Source organism: Scyliorhinus canicula, chromosome 8 (assembly GCF_902713615.1).
Source record: "Scyliorhinus canicula chromosome 8, sScyCan1.1, whole genome shotgun sequence".
NCBI lineage: Eukaryota > Metazoa > Chordata > Chondrichthyes > Carcharhiniformes > Scyliorhinidae > Scyliorhinus > Scyliorhinus canicula.
The window spans coordinates 184816765-184833125 of NC_052153.1; the positions used below are offsets into that span (position 1 = coordinate 184816765).

Below are 16361 nucleotides of genomic sequence, written 5' to 3' on the forward strand. Positions count from 1 at the left end.
AAAAAGTCTCAATGATGACCATGAAACCATTGTTGATTGTCATAAAAAGCTATCTGGTTCACCCTTTAGGGGACAGCACGGTGGTGCAGTGGTTAGCACTGGGACCGCGGCCCTGAGGATCCTGGCCCTGGGTCACCGTCCGTGTGGAGTTTGCACATTCTCCCTGTGTCTGCGTGGGTTTCACCCCCACCACCCAAAAATGTGCCGGTTAGCTGGAAGGGCAGCACGGTAGCATTGTGGATAGCACAATTGCTTCACAGCTCCAGGGTCCCAGGTTCGATTCCGGCTTGGGTCGCTGTCTGTGCGGAGTCTGCACATCCTCCCCGTGTGTGCGTGGGTTTCCTCCGGGTGCTCCGGTTTCCTCCCACAGTCCAAAGATGTGCAGGTTAGGTGGATTGGCCATGATTAATTGCCCTTAGTGTTGGGTGGGGTTACTGGGTTATGGGGATAGGGTGGGGGTGTTGACCTCGGGTAGGGTGCTCTTTCCAAGAGCCGGTGCAGACTCGATGGGCTGAGTGGCCTCCTTCTGCACTGTAAATTCTATGATAATCTATGATGATTGGCCACGCTAAATCACCCCTTAATTGGGACAAAAAAACTAATCGGGTACTCTAAATTTTAAAAGAAAATGAATGTTCTTTAGGGAAGAAAATCAGCCATCCTTACCCGTTCTGGCCCACATGCGACTCCAGACCCGGGTTAACTCTCAGGGGTAATTAGGGATGGGCAATAAATGCTGGCACAGCCTACGACGCCCATGTCCAATGAATGAAAGAAAAGAACATTGTTAGCTGTAAGGTGCTTAGAGGTTGTGAAATTTGTTGTGACCTCCTCCAGTACGAGTTGGGCGAGTTAAATACTGTGAATGTAAACCATTAGTTCTCACTCATTAGTTCTCCTGGTGCATTACCAAGAAGAAAAAACTCTCCTCCCTGATCTTTTCAATGAGTCCATAAGTGCATTTTAGTTTTGGGAGTGGATGCTAATTATAGAAGCAGCCCCAGGAAGCAGCAGGAAAACGTTAAGTGACATTTCCCCAGTGAGCTGGAAGGGCTATGATCCGGGGCTCTCCAGAAGTGCATTTTGGGAAACTGTAAGCAAAGAGCCAGAATATTTTGTTTTTTAAATTATTTCACAGGATGTGGTCGTCGCTGGGCTGGGCCGGCATTTGTTGCCCATCCCTAATCGCTCTTGAGAAGGTGGTGGTGAGCTGCCTTCTTGAACCGCTGCAGCCTGTGAGGTGTAGGTGTACACACCCTGCTGATAGGGGGGGGGGGGGGGAGTTCCCGGATTTTTCACCCAGCGAGAGTGAGGGAATGGCGGTGAAACGTATGGAAAATTCGGGCACGTGGGACATGCCGGATTCGCAATCCCACAGTTCCAGGTTCCGCAGGAATCCCTTCACTGGACGTGTCACCAAAACACACCAGATTGAGAAGGCGCAGTGACGTCAATGCGCGCCCTCCGGCTCAAATCAGGTCAGACCTTCATTCATGTGAGCAGACAGAGAAATTATCTCGGATAGGAATTCATTGCCCAGGGTTACACGGCATAATTGTAGCCCTCTTGTGAGAGTGGCAAACTGGGAATTAAAACAGAAAATGCTCAGCAGGTCAGGCAGCGGACGCGGACACAGGAGCAGAGTTAATAGGTGGGATTTTCGAGGTCCCCCCCCGCCCCCCCCCCCCCAAACCCGGCAGCGTGTTCACGCCGGCGGGCGTTCGACGTCAGCGGGAGCGGAAGATCCCACCGGAGAGAACGGACGGAAAATTCCAGCCAATGTCTCGGTTCAATGACCTTCCGTCACGACTAACAGGGTGTTTGAGGCACGGATCGCTTTCAATCCAATGCAGGGAAATGGCACGATGCTCAAGAACGCAAGAGGTGGTGTGTAATTGGGTGGAAGGTAGGAGAGATTCAAGGAGCAGGAATGGGGAGGGGCGCAAAAATGTGACGATTAAACAAGCAGAGGTCGGCTTCCGGGGAGGTTTGAACGGCAACATCAGAGGGAAAAGCATGGAAAATCATGGGAAAGACTCCTCCGGCCGGGGAACGCTTCGGGGAACATTGGGTCGGCCCCGTGTGGCGCAACCCCCCCCCCCCCCCCCCCCCCACCACCACCGCTGATAGGGGATCCCCAACGCCAGCCCATACATCCCCCACCCCTAGTGGCTCTGATTTGCTGCATCATTGGAGCATCTCTGCGAATCACTAGTTCAGTAACAGAACCGTTCAGCACCACAAGAACAGGACTTTCCTTTTTCCTTTTATGTTTTTCCTCCTGACGGGTCAGCTGGGGCTCAGTGGGGCTCTTGTCTCTGAAGCAGAGCGCTGCGGGTTCAAACCCCTGGTGCAGAGAGCAAAGCAGCGAACCCCACGTGGAAACCGGTCTGGTATTGGGGAGGGCAGGTGGGGAGTGTGTGTGTGTGTGTGGGGGGGGGGGTTTGGGAGGGCCGCTGAGACTCTTTTCTGCCCTTTCAGGTGAGTGTAAAAGACCCCACCGGACTCTAGGAGCAGGAATTCTCCGCAGCCAACTCTTAGGCCCGAATCCAAGCCACTAAATCAGATTGCCGCTAATGGGGTCTTGTTGTGTACAAATAGGCTGCTATGTTTTTCCACATCACGACACACTTCGAAAAGTGCTTCATCGTAAGGTGCTGTCAGAGGTCTGGAGGTGGGTGGGTGCTACACAACTGTAGGTTATATTTTTCTCCTTTCTTTTGCCGTGTAAAATAATTCTCATCTCCCCAGTTCCGAAGAACGATCTCCATCTAAAACACTAATCGATCTTTCTTTGACTGATTTACAGTGCCTTGCCAGTATTTTCTGAGTGATTTCCAACCCTCCGCCCCCTCCCAACACTCCCTTTTCAATCACAGGAATGAGATACTTGCGTACGGGTGTTTGGAAATTTACTCCAAAGATTACAGAATTTCTAGCAGGCCACCTGGTTTCTGCTTGAAGCATGTGCGCGACAACTTAATAACGTACCTGACCAACTGAGAGTGGGGCAGTGAGCTCAAATTGCCAGAATAAATAGTTCAATGGATGGTTACATTGGCCTACAAGTGTCTCGCTGAGCAGAATTTTGAAGTGGGAGTTTACTTGTTTAAGGAAACCTTCAAAGTCGTTTTTGTTTTGTCCCCAAGCCTGTCAAGCACCTAGATACAATGTCAGTGATAACCTAGAGCATCCTAATGCAACAGAATTTAAACAAAATTCATGCATTATTACATTTGCTTCTCTTCTGCAATGATCCTCGTCTGGTTAAGGCTTTTATTGTTAAGGTCACATCATGTGGTGGCCCCCCCCCAAGCACGAAGGGGTATGAGGAGGGTGCCCAGCTTTGGCCCAGTTACACATGGCTCTCGTAAATAACCCGGGGGGTTCTCCCAATCACGGCCGGCTTCGGAAGGGTGCCGTTTTCCACCACCACTGCCGTGACGTTGTTGGCCTTCTCAGTCACCGCTGGCTCAACCTCGACGGCACCTTCCGTCACCGCCGGCCCAACCTGCGGGCTATTTTCAACCCCAGCGTGCTCTGCCTCCACCTGCGTGGTCTCTTGCTCTGGCGGCCGTTCGCTAGCCTGTTGGCACTCGCTCTCAAGGTTCTCCTCGCTGCTCAAGGGGTGCACCGAGACTTTAATTGCAATGTGCTGGGGCTGCTCGTGCAAGGACGACTCGTCCGAGTCCCCGGCCGAAGAGTTACTCCGCTTTAAAGAATTGGGGATAGTGTACACTTCGTCTCGGGGGTCTTGGCTCGCTGGCCCAGCTCCGACGTAGATATGGCTGGGCTCCTCCATGCCCACAACCTCCATCATCTCCTCCACAAACATCTTGCAGTTCATGATGAGAGGCGGAAGGGGAACACTTCGGGCAAGTTCCTCAATGTACCGGGCAAACTCCATCGTCTTAAACTGGGTGACTTTAGCCAGTTCCAGCGTCTTGGCGGAGGTGATGATCGGGATGCGCTTGGCGATCTCAAAGGCCTTTTGCAGCTTCTCCGCTCCCTCGGTCCTGAAGAACTCATTGATGGCTTTCTCCGTCTTCTTGAGGTGGCTGCTCATCATGCACAGGCGGGTGATGTTCAGGATCATCACAATGGTGAACGCGACTAGGCAAACAATCATATAGTAAATGCCCATATCTCCCGAGGTGAAGATGACCCTGAGAGTCACCGTGTAATTGACACTGCCATAGAGGTTTGAGGCCACACATGTATACTTGCCTCGGTCACCAAACGAAACCGTGGTGATGTTTAACAGTCCACTATCCGAAATCCAACTATTTTCTGGTGAAACAATAAAGAAAAACCTTTTTAAGTCAATCAAGCAGCAAAACGCTCATCAAGAATAAAAACTATCTCACACCAAACTTTTTATTTAAGCTTTTCCAATAATTTGCCCCCCTCCCACACATATGTAGTTTTTTTGGGGGGGATTAGATTGTAGATTCAAAGAACATACAGTGCAGAAGGAGGCCATTCGGCCCATCAAGTCTGCACCGACCCACTTAACCCCCACACTTGGTTGATAATTCCCCTATTGTAAAGGTAAGATAAAGTCACCAGAGTCCCAGATGACCATAGGCTGCTCTCCCCTTTGAGGGGGAGAGAGAGCTGGCCGGTGGTGGTTTAACCTGAGGGTCGCCACGTCTCAGGCGAGGGGCAAGGTTGAGAAGGTGGGGCCTTCATGGATAACCTCAGATCTTGACTAGGGCACGGCGGGGGAGGGGGGGGGGGGGGAACACTTTCTTCAAAATATTGCCATGGGATCTTTTTCATCCACATGGGTACACCTTGATTGAAAGCGTCAATTGAACCCACGCTGATGGCCTTGCCCTGCATTGCGAACCAGCCATCCAGCCAACTGAGCTGAAGTCTTAACTGCCCGTCCGTTGCTGCCCCGAGGGCAGAAAGAGTGTCATGCCCATGTTGCCCACAACCTAAGTACAATGCTTTGTGTAAACTAAGCCAATATCAATTCACAACCATTTTCGCCAGACAGAATAACACCTTCACTTTGTTAGATTTATAGGACCATAACTGGAGTATGAGGCCCAGAAATCTCAGTTCTATTTCTTTATTGTTGGTTTGTCCTATTTGTAATAGAACAGCACCTTGTATTTATTTAAAGTCATGAACTTAGTGAGGCATAGGTTTTTATAAAATGCCAAGGTACTTCTCAGGAGCATAATCAGGTCAAAACTAGCACTCAACCAAAGAGGAGGCATTAAGACAGACGAGGAGGCATTAAGACAGACGAGGGGGCCAAATGCTTAGTCAAGGAGGTTGGTTCTAAGCAGCGGCTGAAAGAAGGAGAGAGAGGGCGGGGGGGGGGGGGATAGAGAGAGAGGTGTGGAGACAAAAAGGAATCTCAGAATTTAGGACCTGCATGGCACGGGTACTAATGTCAGGGTGAAGAAAATGGGTGATGTGGAAGAGGTCAGGGTTGGCCGGGGGGGGGGGGGGGGGGGCAGAGAGTTGTAGGACTGGAAGAGGGTGCGGAGATAGGCAGGAGTGAGGCCATGGAGGGAATACAGGAACTGAAGTACTTTGATTCTCACTGTGGTTTGATAACGGCTTTTCTTGGCACCGTTGCTTCTTTGGTAGATCAGCCTTAAAGCGGAACACCAATATCTGTTACATCTACAGATCAGCGTTGATGCAAATTAATGGAAATTTAATAATTAATGGATTAGAAGCAAAGTAATGAAGTTGCATCAATGTAACAACCTCAAAGCACTTTACAGCCAATTAAATACTCCTGAATTGCAGCCACTGTTGTAATGCAGCAATAATGGCAATTGACTGGCACAGAGCAAGCCCATAAATAAATGGAAATGCCACCTGATTGGAGAAGAATATTGACTAGGGCACTGGGGGGGAGGAACACTTTCTTCAATATATTGCCATGGGATCTTTTTCATCCACATGGGAATACTTTGGTTGAAAGCGTGATCAAACCTGCAACAGTGCAGCACTCTCCCAATACTGCACTGGAGTGTCAGCCAATATTTTTTGTTCAAGACGACAGTGGGATTTGAACCCACAACCATGTCCAAATGCAGAAAGACCTGGACAATATCCTAGCTTGGGCTGACAAGTAACAAGTAACATTCACGCCACACAAGTGCCAGGCGACGACCATTTCCAATAAGAGGGAATCAAATCATCGCCTCGTGATATTCAATGACATTAACACCACTGAGACCCCCACTATCAACACCCTGGGGTTTTACCATTGATCGGAAACTGAACTGGACTCGCCACATAAATACTGTGGCTACAAGAGCAGGTCAAAGGCTGGGAATTCTGCGGTGAATAACTCACTTACAGACTCCCCAAAGCGTGTCCACCACCGACAAGGTACAAGTCAGAAGTGTGATCATAGAATTTACATAGAATAATAGAATTTACAGTGCAGAAGGAGGCCATTCAGCCCATCCAGTCTGCACCAGCTCTTGGAAAGAGCACCCTACCCAAGCCCACACCGCCACCCTATCCCCATAACCCAGCAACCCCACCCAACACTAAGGGCAATTTTGGACACTAAGGGCAATTTAGCACGGCCAATCCACCTAACCTGCACATCTTTGGACTGTGGGAGGAAACCGGAGCACCCGGAGGAAACCAACGCAGACATGAGGAGAACGTTCAGACTCCGCACAGACAGTGACCCAAGCCAGGAACCAAACCTGGGACCCTGGAGCTGTGACGCAATTGTGCTAGCCACAATGCTACCGTGCTGCCCCTACCGTGTAATGGAATATTCCCCACTTTCCTGGATGACATTGAACTCAAAATGTTCCATGTCATCCAGGACAAAGCAGCCCGCTCGATTGCTCCGCTTATCCAGGGCGAAACACATTGGGATTATCATCACCATTGGCAGCATTAAGATAATCAACTGCATCTCGGTGTGACAGAAATGCCCAGCTGGATTGTTTCCTTACAATGGCCAAACCACTGATGGATGACAGTACCAGACATCAAGCAGTTGGCAAGAGTGCACATTATATCAGCAGGCTTCATATCTCTGCAAGGCTTTGGGGGTTATTTAAAAATAGCATGGTGAAGTGCCGCGTGGGACTTCCAGAAGTGCTGAATTACATCAATGTTCTTGCAATCTTGAAGAACAGGACGGCGGGAATAACTGACTCCATCCCCTACAGTGATAATTTGAAACAAAATGATATCTTCTTATTCCTGGCCCCAACTTGCAATGTACCAAATCTCTGTCTTACCCGTCAAACACACCACCACGGGCCATCCAGCATCGACCTCAGAATTGGAAACCACGATGGCAAGTCCAGCCCTGTCGACATTCCTTACTAATATCTTGGAGCTGGTGTCAAAATGGGGAGAGCTGTCTCACAGACTAATCAAGCAACAGCCTGACATAGTCACACTCACGGAATCATGCCTTACACGTGAACTGCTTCAGTATCTGAGGAGTCACGAATGGTGCTGAACATTGTGCAGGCGTCAGCGAACATCCTCACATCTGACCTTATGTTGGAGGGAAGGCCACTGGTGAAGCAGCTGAAGATGAGGACACTACCCTGAGGAACTCCGGCAGTGATGTCCTGGAGCTGAGATGATTGACCTCCAATCACCGCAACTAGCTTCCTTTGTGCCAGGTATGACTCCAACCAGTGGAGAGTTCCCCCCTTATTCCCATTGACTCCAGTTTAGCTCGGGCTCCTTGACACCAAACTCGATCAAATGTTGCCTTAATGACAAAGGAGGACACTCTCACCTCACCTAAGCCAAAGCTGTAATGAGGTCAGGAGCTCAGTGACCCTGGCAGAATCCAAACGTCCCAGACACCACTATCACCATGCCTGGGTATGTCCTGTCTCAGCGGAAGGACAGACCCAGCAGAGGTGGCGACACAGTGGTATCTGGGCGGGAGGGAGTTGTCCTGGAAGTCCTCAACATTGACTCTGGACCCCATGAAGTCTCATGGCTACTACTGGCCAGGCCTTAAGGGCATAACAGCTAGACTGGGTCTGCGACAGGTAGTGGGGGAGCCAACAAGAGGGAAAAACATACTGGAACTCATGCTCACCATTTGTCCATGACCACCTCACAGTCCATGGGGAGACAAAGTCCCGATTTCACATTGAGGATACCCCGCCACCGTGTTAAATGGGACAGATTCAGAACAGATTTAGTAACTCAAGACTGAGGCGCCGTGGGCCATCAGCAGCAGCAGAATTATGCTCAGCCACAATCTGTAACCTCATTGCCTGGCCTTTCCCCCATGCTACCCTTACCACAGGGGCTGGTTTAGCACAGTGGGCTAAACAGCTGGCTTGTGAAGCAGAACAAGGCCAGCAGTGTGGGTTCAATTCCCATACCAGCCTCCCCGAACAGGCGGCGGAATGTGGCAACTAGGGGCTTTTCACAGTAACTTCATTTGAAGCCTACTTGTGACAATAAGCGATTTGCATTTCATAAGGGCTGGTTTAGCACACAGGGCTAAATCGCTGGCTTTTAAAGCATACCAAGGCAGGCCAGCAGAATGGGTCGGTTCCCGTACCAGCCTCCCCGAACAGGCGCCGGAATGTGGCGACTAGGGGCTTTTCACAGTAACTTTATTTGAAGCCTACTTGTGATAATAAGCGATTTTCATTTCATTTTTTCACAAAGCCAGGGGACCAACCCTGGTTCGATGAAGATTGCTGGAGGACATGCCAGGAGCAACGCCGGGCATACCAAAAAATGAGGTGTCGAACTAGTGAAGCTACAACTCAGGACTACTTGTGTGCCGAGCAACAGAAGCAGCAAATGATAGACAGAGCTAAGCGATCCCACAGCCAACGGATCAGATCTAAGCTCTGCAGTCCTGCCATATCCAGCCGTGAAACAACTCACTGGAGGAGGAGGAGGTTCCACAAATATCCCCATCCTCTATGATGGAGGATCCCAGGACATCAGTGAAAAAGACAAGTATTCACACTAATCTTCAGCCAGGGGTGCCAAGTGGGCAATCCATCTCGGCGTCCTACACAGATGTCAGTCTTCAGCCAATTCGATTCACCCCATGTGATATTAAGAAGCAGCTGAAGGCACTGGATACTGCAAAGGCTATGGGCCCTGACAATATTCCATTAATAGCATTGAAGCCTTGTGCTTCAGAACTTGCTGCACCCCTAGCCAAGCTGCTCCAGTATAACTATACCACGGGCATCTACCCGGCAAAGTGAAAAATGTATCCTGAACACATAACCCAGGACAAATCCAACTCAGTCCTAAAAGTCTACTCTCACAATCAGTAAAGTAATGAAAGGAGTCATCAACAGTGCTATCAAGCAGCACTTACTCAGCAATAACCCGGTCACGGACACTCAGTTTGGGTTCTGCCAGGGTCACTAAGCTCCTGACCTCATTACAGCTTTGGCTTAAACATGGGAGAAGGAGCTGAATGCCAGAGGTGAGGTGAGAGTAACTTCCTTTGTCATTAAGCCATCATTTGATCGAGTTTGGTGTCAAGGAGCCCGAGCTCCTTGGAGTCAATGGGAATAAGGGCGGAACTCTCCACTGGTTGGAGTCATACCTGGCACAAAGGAAGAAGATGGTTGTGGTGGTTGGAGGTCAGTCATCTCAGCTCCAGGACATCACTGCAGGAGTTCCTCAGGGTAGTGTCCTAGGCCCAACCATCTTCAGCTGCTTCATCAATGACCTTCCTTCCAACATAAGGTCAGATGTGAGGATGTTCGCTGTTGACTGCACAATGTTCAGCACCATTCATGCCTCCTCAGATACTGAAGCAGTTCACGTGCAAGTAACATTCACACCAGGCAAGTGCAGGACAATGACCATCACCAACGAGAGAGAATCAAACCATCGCCCAATGACATTCAATGGCATTACCATCACTGAATCCCTCATTATCAACATCCTGGGGGTTGCCACTGATCAGAACCTGATCTGGCCTACCCATATTAATATTGTGGATACCAGGGCAGATCAAAGGTTAGGAATTTTACAGCGAATAACTTACCTCCTGACCCCCCAAAGCCTGTCCACCAACTGCAAGGCACAAGTCAGGAGTGTGCAGGAATACTCTTGCCTGAGTGAGTGCAGCTCCAACACTCAAGAAGCTCGACACCATCCAGGACAAAGCAGCCCCGCTTGATTGGCACCCCTTCCAAAAACATTCAAACCCTCCATCACTGACGGACAGTAACAGCCGTGTGTACCATCTGCAAGATGCACTGAAGCAACTCACCAAGGCCTCTGAGGCAGCACCTTCCAAATTCATGCCCACTGCCACCTGCGAACACCACCACCTAGAGGTTCCCCTCCAAGTCACTCACCATCCTGACTTGGAAATATATGGGCGTTCCTTCACTGTCACTGGGTCAAAATTCTGAAATTCACTCCCTAACAGCACAGTGGGTGTACCTACACCTGAAGGACTGCAAAAATCCCGTACCAGCCTCCCCGAACAGGCGCCGGAATGTGGCGACTAGGGGCTTTTCACAGTAACTTCATTGAAGCCTACTTGTGACAATAAGTGATTTTTATTTCATTTCATTTCATATGAGAAGGCAACTCAGCACCACCTTCCGAAGGACAATTAAGGATTTGCAATGATGCAGGCCTAACCAGGGAAGCCCACGTCCCGTGAAAATAAATTTAAAAAGATATTTCAAATGTACTTTTCAGCAGTCAATGAAATAGGCTCGAACAAAAGATAGATAGACAGACTTACATTTATATAGCACCTTCCACATCCTAAGACCATCCCAATCCCTTACAGAATCACAGAACTGTTACGTCGCAGATGGCGGCCATTTGGCCCATCGTGCCTACATTGGCTCTTCCGGCGAACATCATGATTCAGGCCATCTCCTTGTCTTTTCCCCGTATCCCCTGTTTCTGTTTGGTTCTGTTCAAATAATCATCTAATGCCCTCTTGAATTGAACCTACATCCACCACGTTTCCAGGCAGTGCGTTCCAGACCCGACCCACTGGCTGTGTGAAAATGTTATTTCTCACATCACATTTGCTTCTTTTGCAAATCATTTTAAATCCGTTCCCTCTCTTTCTCGATCCTTTTCCAAGCGGGAAAAGTAAAGGACTCGGTTATCAGGAAAATCGCAGTTTATTTGTACACAAGCGAGGCGGTCCCACACAACTCCAATGTGATGAGGACCTGTAGTTTTCTATTGAGCGATGTTGGATGAGCGGGGAATGTTGGCCAGGAGCTGGGGATAGGTTGCAGAGAGCGCGGGGGTTCACGAGAGAGGGAGTATAGATCCTCGGTTTAACGGATCACCCAGACGGCAAATCCAGCAGTGCAGCATTCCCTCAGCACCGCACCAGTGTATTAGCCTGGACTTTGGATACAGAACTGGCTAGGTCATAGAAGGCAGAGAGTAGCAATGGAAGGGTGCTTTTCTGATTGGAGAGCTGTGACCAGTGGTGTTCCGCAGGGATCAGTGCTGGGCCCTTTGCTGTTCGCAGTATATATCAATGATTTGGAGGAAAACGTAACTGGTCTGATTAGTAAGTTTGCAAACGACACAAAGGTTGGTGGAATTGCGGATAGCGATGAGGACTGTCAGAGGACACAGCAGGATTTAGATCGTTTGGAGACTTGGGCGGAGAGATAGCAGATGGAGTTTAATCCGGACAAATGTGAAGTAATGCATTTTCGAAGGTCTAATACAGATAGGGATATACAGTGAATGGTAGAACCCTCAAGAGCATTGACAGTCAGAGAGATCTTGGTGTACACGTCCACAGGTCACTGAAAGGGGCAACACAGGTAGAGAAGGTAGTCAAGAAGGCATACGGCATGCTTGCCTTCATTGGCCGGGGCATTGAGTATAAAAATTGGCAAGTCATGATGCAGCTGTATAGAACCTTAGTTAGGCCACACTTGGAGTATAGTGTTCAGTTCTGGTCGCCACACTACCAGAAGGATGTGGAGGCTTTAGAGAGGGTGCAGAAGAGATTTAGCAGGATGTTGCCTTGTATGGAGGGCATTAGCTGTGAGAAGAGGTTGAATAAACTCGGTTTGTTCTCACTGGAATGAAGGAGGTTGAGGGGCGACCTGATAGAGGTCTACAAAATTATGAGGGGCATAGACAGAGTGGATAGTCAGAGACTTTTTCCCATGGTAGCGGGGTCAATTACTAGGGGGCATAGGTTTAAGGTGCGAGGGGCAAGGTTTAGAGGAGATGTACGAGGCAAGGTTTTTACACAGAGGGTAGTGGGTGCCTGGAACTCACTGCCGGAGGAGGTAGTGGAAGCAGGGACCATAGTGACATTTAAGGGGAATCGACAAATAAATGGATAGGATGGGGATAGAGGGATACAGACCCCGGAAGTGTAGAAGATTTTAGTTTAGACGGGCAGCACGGTCGGCTTAGGCTTGGAGGGCCGAAGGGCCTGTTCCTGTGCTGTACTTTTTTCTTCTTTGTTTTTTATGTTCTGCAGTTGACTGTCATAGACAAGCTTCTGACTCGTTACTACACACTAAGCTAAAGCTGACACCTACCATTTTAATGGTGCAATTAAATGTACTTCGTACCCATTTACAATTCAACTATCGATACTTAGTTTTCCTCTAAATCAAACCTGAAGCCTTGAAATATGCACGGTCAGCTGAAATGAAATATTTGCTTCCATTTTTAAAAATTTATTTGCCTCTTTAATAAGCCTCTGTGGTTTGTGTTCGAGCCCCATGCCTTTTGTGATAAAATGAGCAATCTATGTACACCCAACAACATCTGAGATAAGAAATGATTTTCAAATGAATGCTCTTCACCTGCTTAAAAGATTAAACTATCATTTCTCTTTTTGGACAATGGAAGATCGAGGAAACCTAGATTGTTCCTAAAGTCAGGTCAGCTGAGTCTCAACATGTGGCACTCCAGCAATACGACAGTGGCTATCACTGCTCAATTGGCATTGTATTAATGACGATACTAACGGGCAACTCTAAAGTGCATTGAATTAGGTGCAGGAGGAGCCAATTCAGCCAGCTCCACCATTCAATAAGATCGTGACATATCTAATTGAGGCCTCAGCTTCACATTCTGCCTACCTCCAATAACCTTTGACTCCCTTCTTCCCATCTCCACCTTCAATAGGAGAACGCTTCTTTTTAAATGTTGTCCTCTAGTTCTCCAGCCAGACGAGACATCCTTTCTGCACGCTCCAGATCTTGTATGTTTCAATAAGATCGCCTCTCATTCTTTTGAACTCCAATGGAAACAGGCCCAAGCCTGTCCAACCTTTCCTCATAAGGCAACCCCTTCCCATCCCAGGTATCAAGCCAAGTGAACCATCTGTGAACTGCTTCTAATGCATTTTCATCCTTCAATGCAAGCGTTTCAAGCCTCTTTTCTGGGACGATGGCAAATCAGTACACTAACTGTCAACAGAGAGGGTCCACAGAGAGAAATTTAAGTGGGTTACAGGGCCTGTAATTAACTGGAAGCCATTGACCATCTCCAATATCATGTAACCTCAGTAAAGCCACACACACGACTAAAGAGAAATGTGCATTTTATTAAATTAGGCCTTCGGTTCCACTGCCAGAAGATGCTTCCTTCAAGCTTGCGGGTTCCAAGGATATAAACAGATTACATAGATACATAGAAGATAGGAGCAGGAGGAGGCCTTTTGGCCCTTCGAGCCTGCTCCGCCATTTATCACAAGCGTGGCTGATTGTCCAACTCAATAGCCTAATCCTGCTTTCTCCCCATAGCCTTTGATCTCATTCACCCAAGTGCTACATCTAGCCGCCTCTTGAATATATTCAATGTTTTAGCATCAACTACTTCCTGTGGCAATGAATTCCACAGGCGCACCACTCTTTGTGTGAAGAAATGTCTCCTCATCTCTGTCTGAAATGGTTTACCCAGAATCCTCAGACTGTGACCCCTGATCCTGGACACACTCACCATTGGGAACATCTTCCCTGCATCTACCCTGTCTAGTCCTGTTAGAATTTTATAAATCTCCATGAGATCCCCCCCATCATTCGTCTGACCTCCAGCGAGAACAATCCCAACCTAGTCAACCTCTGCTCATATGACAGTCCCGCCATCCCTGGAATCAGTCTGGTAAACCTTCGCTGCACTCCCTTGAGAGCAAGAACATCCTTCCTCATAAAAGGAGACCAAAACTGCGCACAATACTCCAAGTGTGGCCTCACCAAGGCCCTGTACAATAGCAGCAACACATTCCTGCTTCTATACTTGAAACCTCTCGCAATGAAGGCCAACATACCATTAGCCTTCTTTACCGCCTACTGCACCTGCATGCTTACCTTCAGCGACTGGTGCACAAGGACACCCAGGTCCCGCTGCACACTCCCAATTTACAACCATTCAGGTAGTATTCTGCCTTCCTGTTTTTGCTTCCAAAGTGAATAACCTCACACTTATCCAAATTATACTGCATCTGCCATTGATTTGCCCACTCGCCCAACCTGTCCAGATCTTGCTGTACGATTCCTACATCCTTGTCACAATTCACCCTCCCACCCAACTTGATATCATCTGCAAACTTTGAGATGTTACATTTTGTTCCCTCATCCAAATCATTAATATATATTGTGAATTGCTGGGGTCTCAGCACCGATCCCTGTGGTACCCCACTAGTTACTGCCTGCCAATTTGAAAAGGACCCATTAATCCCTACTCTTTGTTTCCTCTCTGCCAACCAGTTTTCTATCCACCTCAATACACTTCCCCCAATTCCATGTGCTTTAATTTTGCACAATAATCTCTTATGCGGGACTTTGTCAAACGCCTTCTGAAAGTCCAAAAATACCACTTCGACTGGCTCCCCCTTGTCAACTGTACTGGTTACATCTTCAAAGAATTCCAACAGATTTGTCAAGCATGATTTCCCCTTCATAAATCCATGCTGACTCTGACTGATCCTGCCACTGCTTTCTAAATGTTCCGCAATAAAGTCCTTGATTGGGCAGCACGGTGGCACAAGTGGATAGCACTGTGGCTTCACAGCGCCAGGGTCCCAGGTTTGATTCCCTGCTGGGTCACTGTCTCTGCAGAGTGTGCAAGCTCTCTTTATGTCTGCGTGGGTTTCCTCCCACAGTCCAAAGACGTGCAGGTTAGGTGGATTGGCCATGATAAATTGCCCTTAGTGACCAAAAAGGTTAGGAGGGGTTATTGGGTTAGGGTGAAAGTGAGGGATTAAGTGGGTCGGTGCAGACTTGATAGGCCGAATGGCCTCCTTCTGCACTGTAAGTTCCATGTTCTATTAATAGTGTCAGTGCATGGCACAGCAATATGTTAAGATTGACACACTATGCAAGGAAGTAGTGGGGCGATCTACAATCCCACACACATTGTGTTCCTGACTGAGGCTAGACCACACCTGGGAGCAACCACCAGAGAAGGAAGAAATGAATTCAGGTAGTACACCGTCTCACATCCTCTGGATATCCCAAAGTACCTGGCAACCAATCCAAGTGTAGTCACCATTGCTACATGGCTAATTGGGCACAGCAGGGAGGGGCAAGAAACACATCAGAAGAACAACCAAGTTGACCTGGTTTTTTGTTGACGTAGTTATGATCAAGGGATAACTGTTGGCCACAACGATTCTCCATTATTTTTCAAACTCTATCACAGGATTGTTTACATTGCTTAAACCACCTGACAGACAACAGCACTCAAAACTGCAATTTTTAAATTATTTTGTGGGATGTGGGGGTCATTGGCAAGTCCGGCAATTGTTGCCCATCCCTAATTGCCCTTTCACTGAGGGGGCAATTAAGATTCAACCACGTTGCTGTGGATCTGGAGTCACATGTAGGCCAGACCAGGTACGGACGGCAGATTTCCTTCCCTGAAGGGCAGGAGTAAACCAGATAGTTTTCTTTTTACAATAACCGATGATAGTTTCATGGTCACCATCATGTGCATTTTCTTAAATTAGTTCTTCAGCTACATTTCCAAAATATCCTGCATTCAAGCTTGTAGTGCTCCAACTGTCGTGTTATTCACCCTGGAGTAACACGGACTGCAACTGGATGCAGCTGTACTGGAAAGTAGACTCCAAACTTAGACGTTGGTTCAATACGCTTTATTGAACTTCTGTAACAGTGAACACAGCTTGCTGTGGGTTGACACCCTACTAATCTAAGTGTGCTAACTATAACTATCTAGACCAGTATATCTCTCAGCCACGTGTAGAAGGTGCTAACTGATTTATACACCCTGACTATCACTACAGTTGTCATCAGTGGAAAGAGGCAGAGTGCTGATGCCTCGTGTGTTTTATAGTGGGAGACCCCGCCTCTAGTCTGGTGATTGGTTGTGTTCTGTCCTGTGTGTTGATTGACTGCACTGGGTGTCTGTCA

General features: G+C 48.3%; 1 protein-coding gene across 1 annotated transcript in view; it reads right to left on the reverse strand.

Annotated features, from left to right (window-relative positions):
• Nucleotides 1–2895: 2895 nt before the first annotated feature.
• Nucleotides 2896–16361, reverse strand: part of LOC119970726 (microfibrillar-associated protein 3-like) — a 39932-nt gene continuing 26466 nt past the window's right edge. The window contains exon 3 of the mRNA XM_038805800.1: nt 2896–4290. Coding sequence (XP_038661728.1) covers nt 3356–4290 — 935 coding nt within the window. The 3' untranslated portion in view covers nt 2896–3355. The remainder of the gene's footprint in view (nt 4291–16361) is intronic.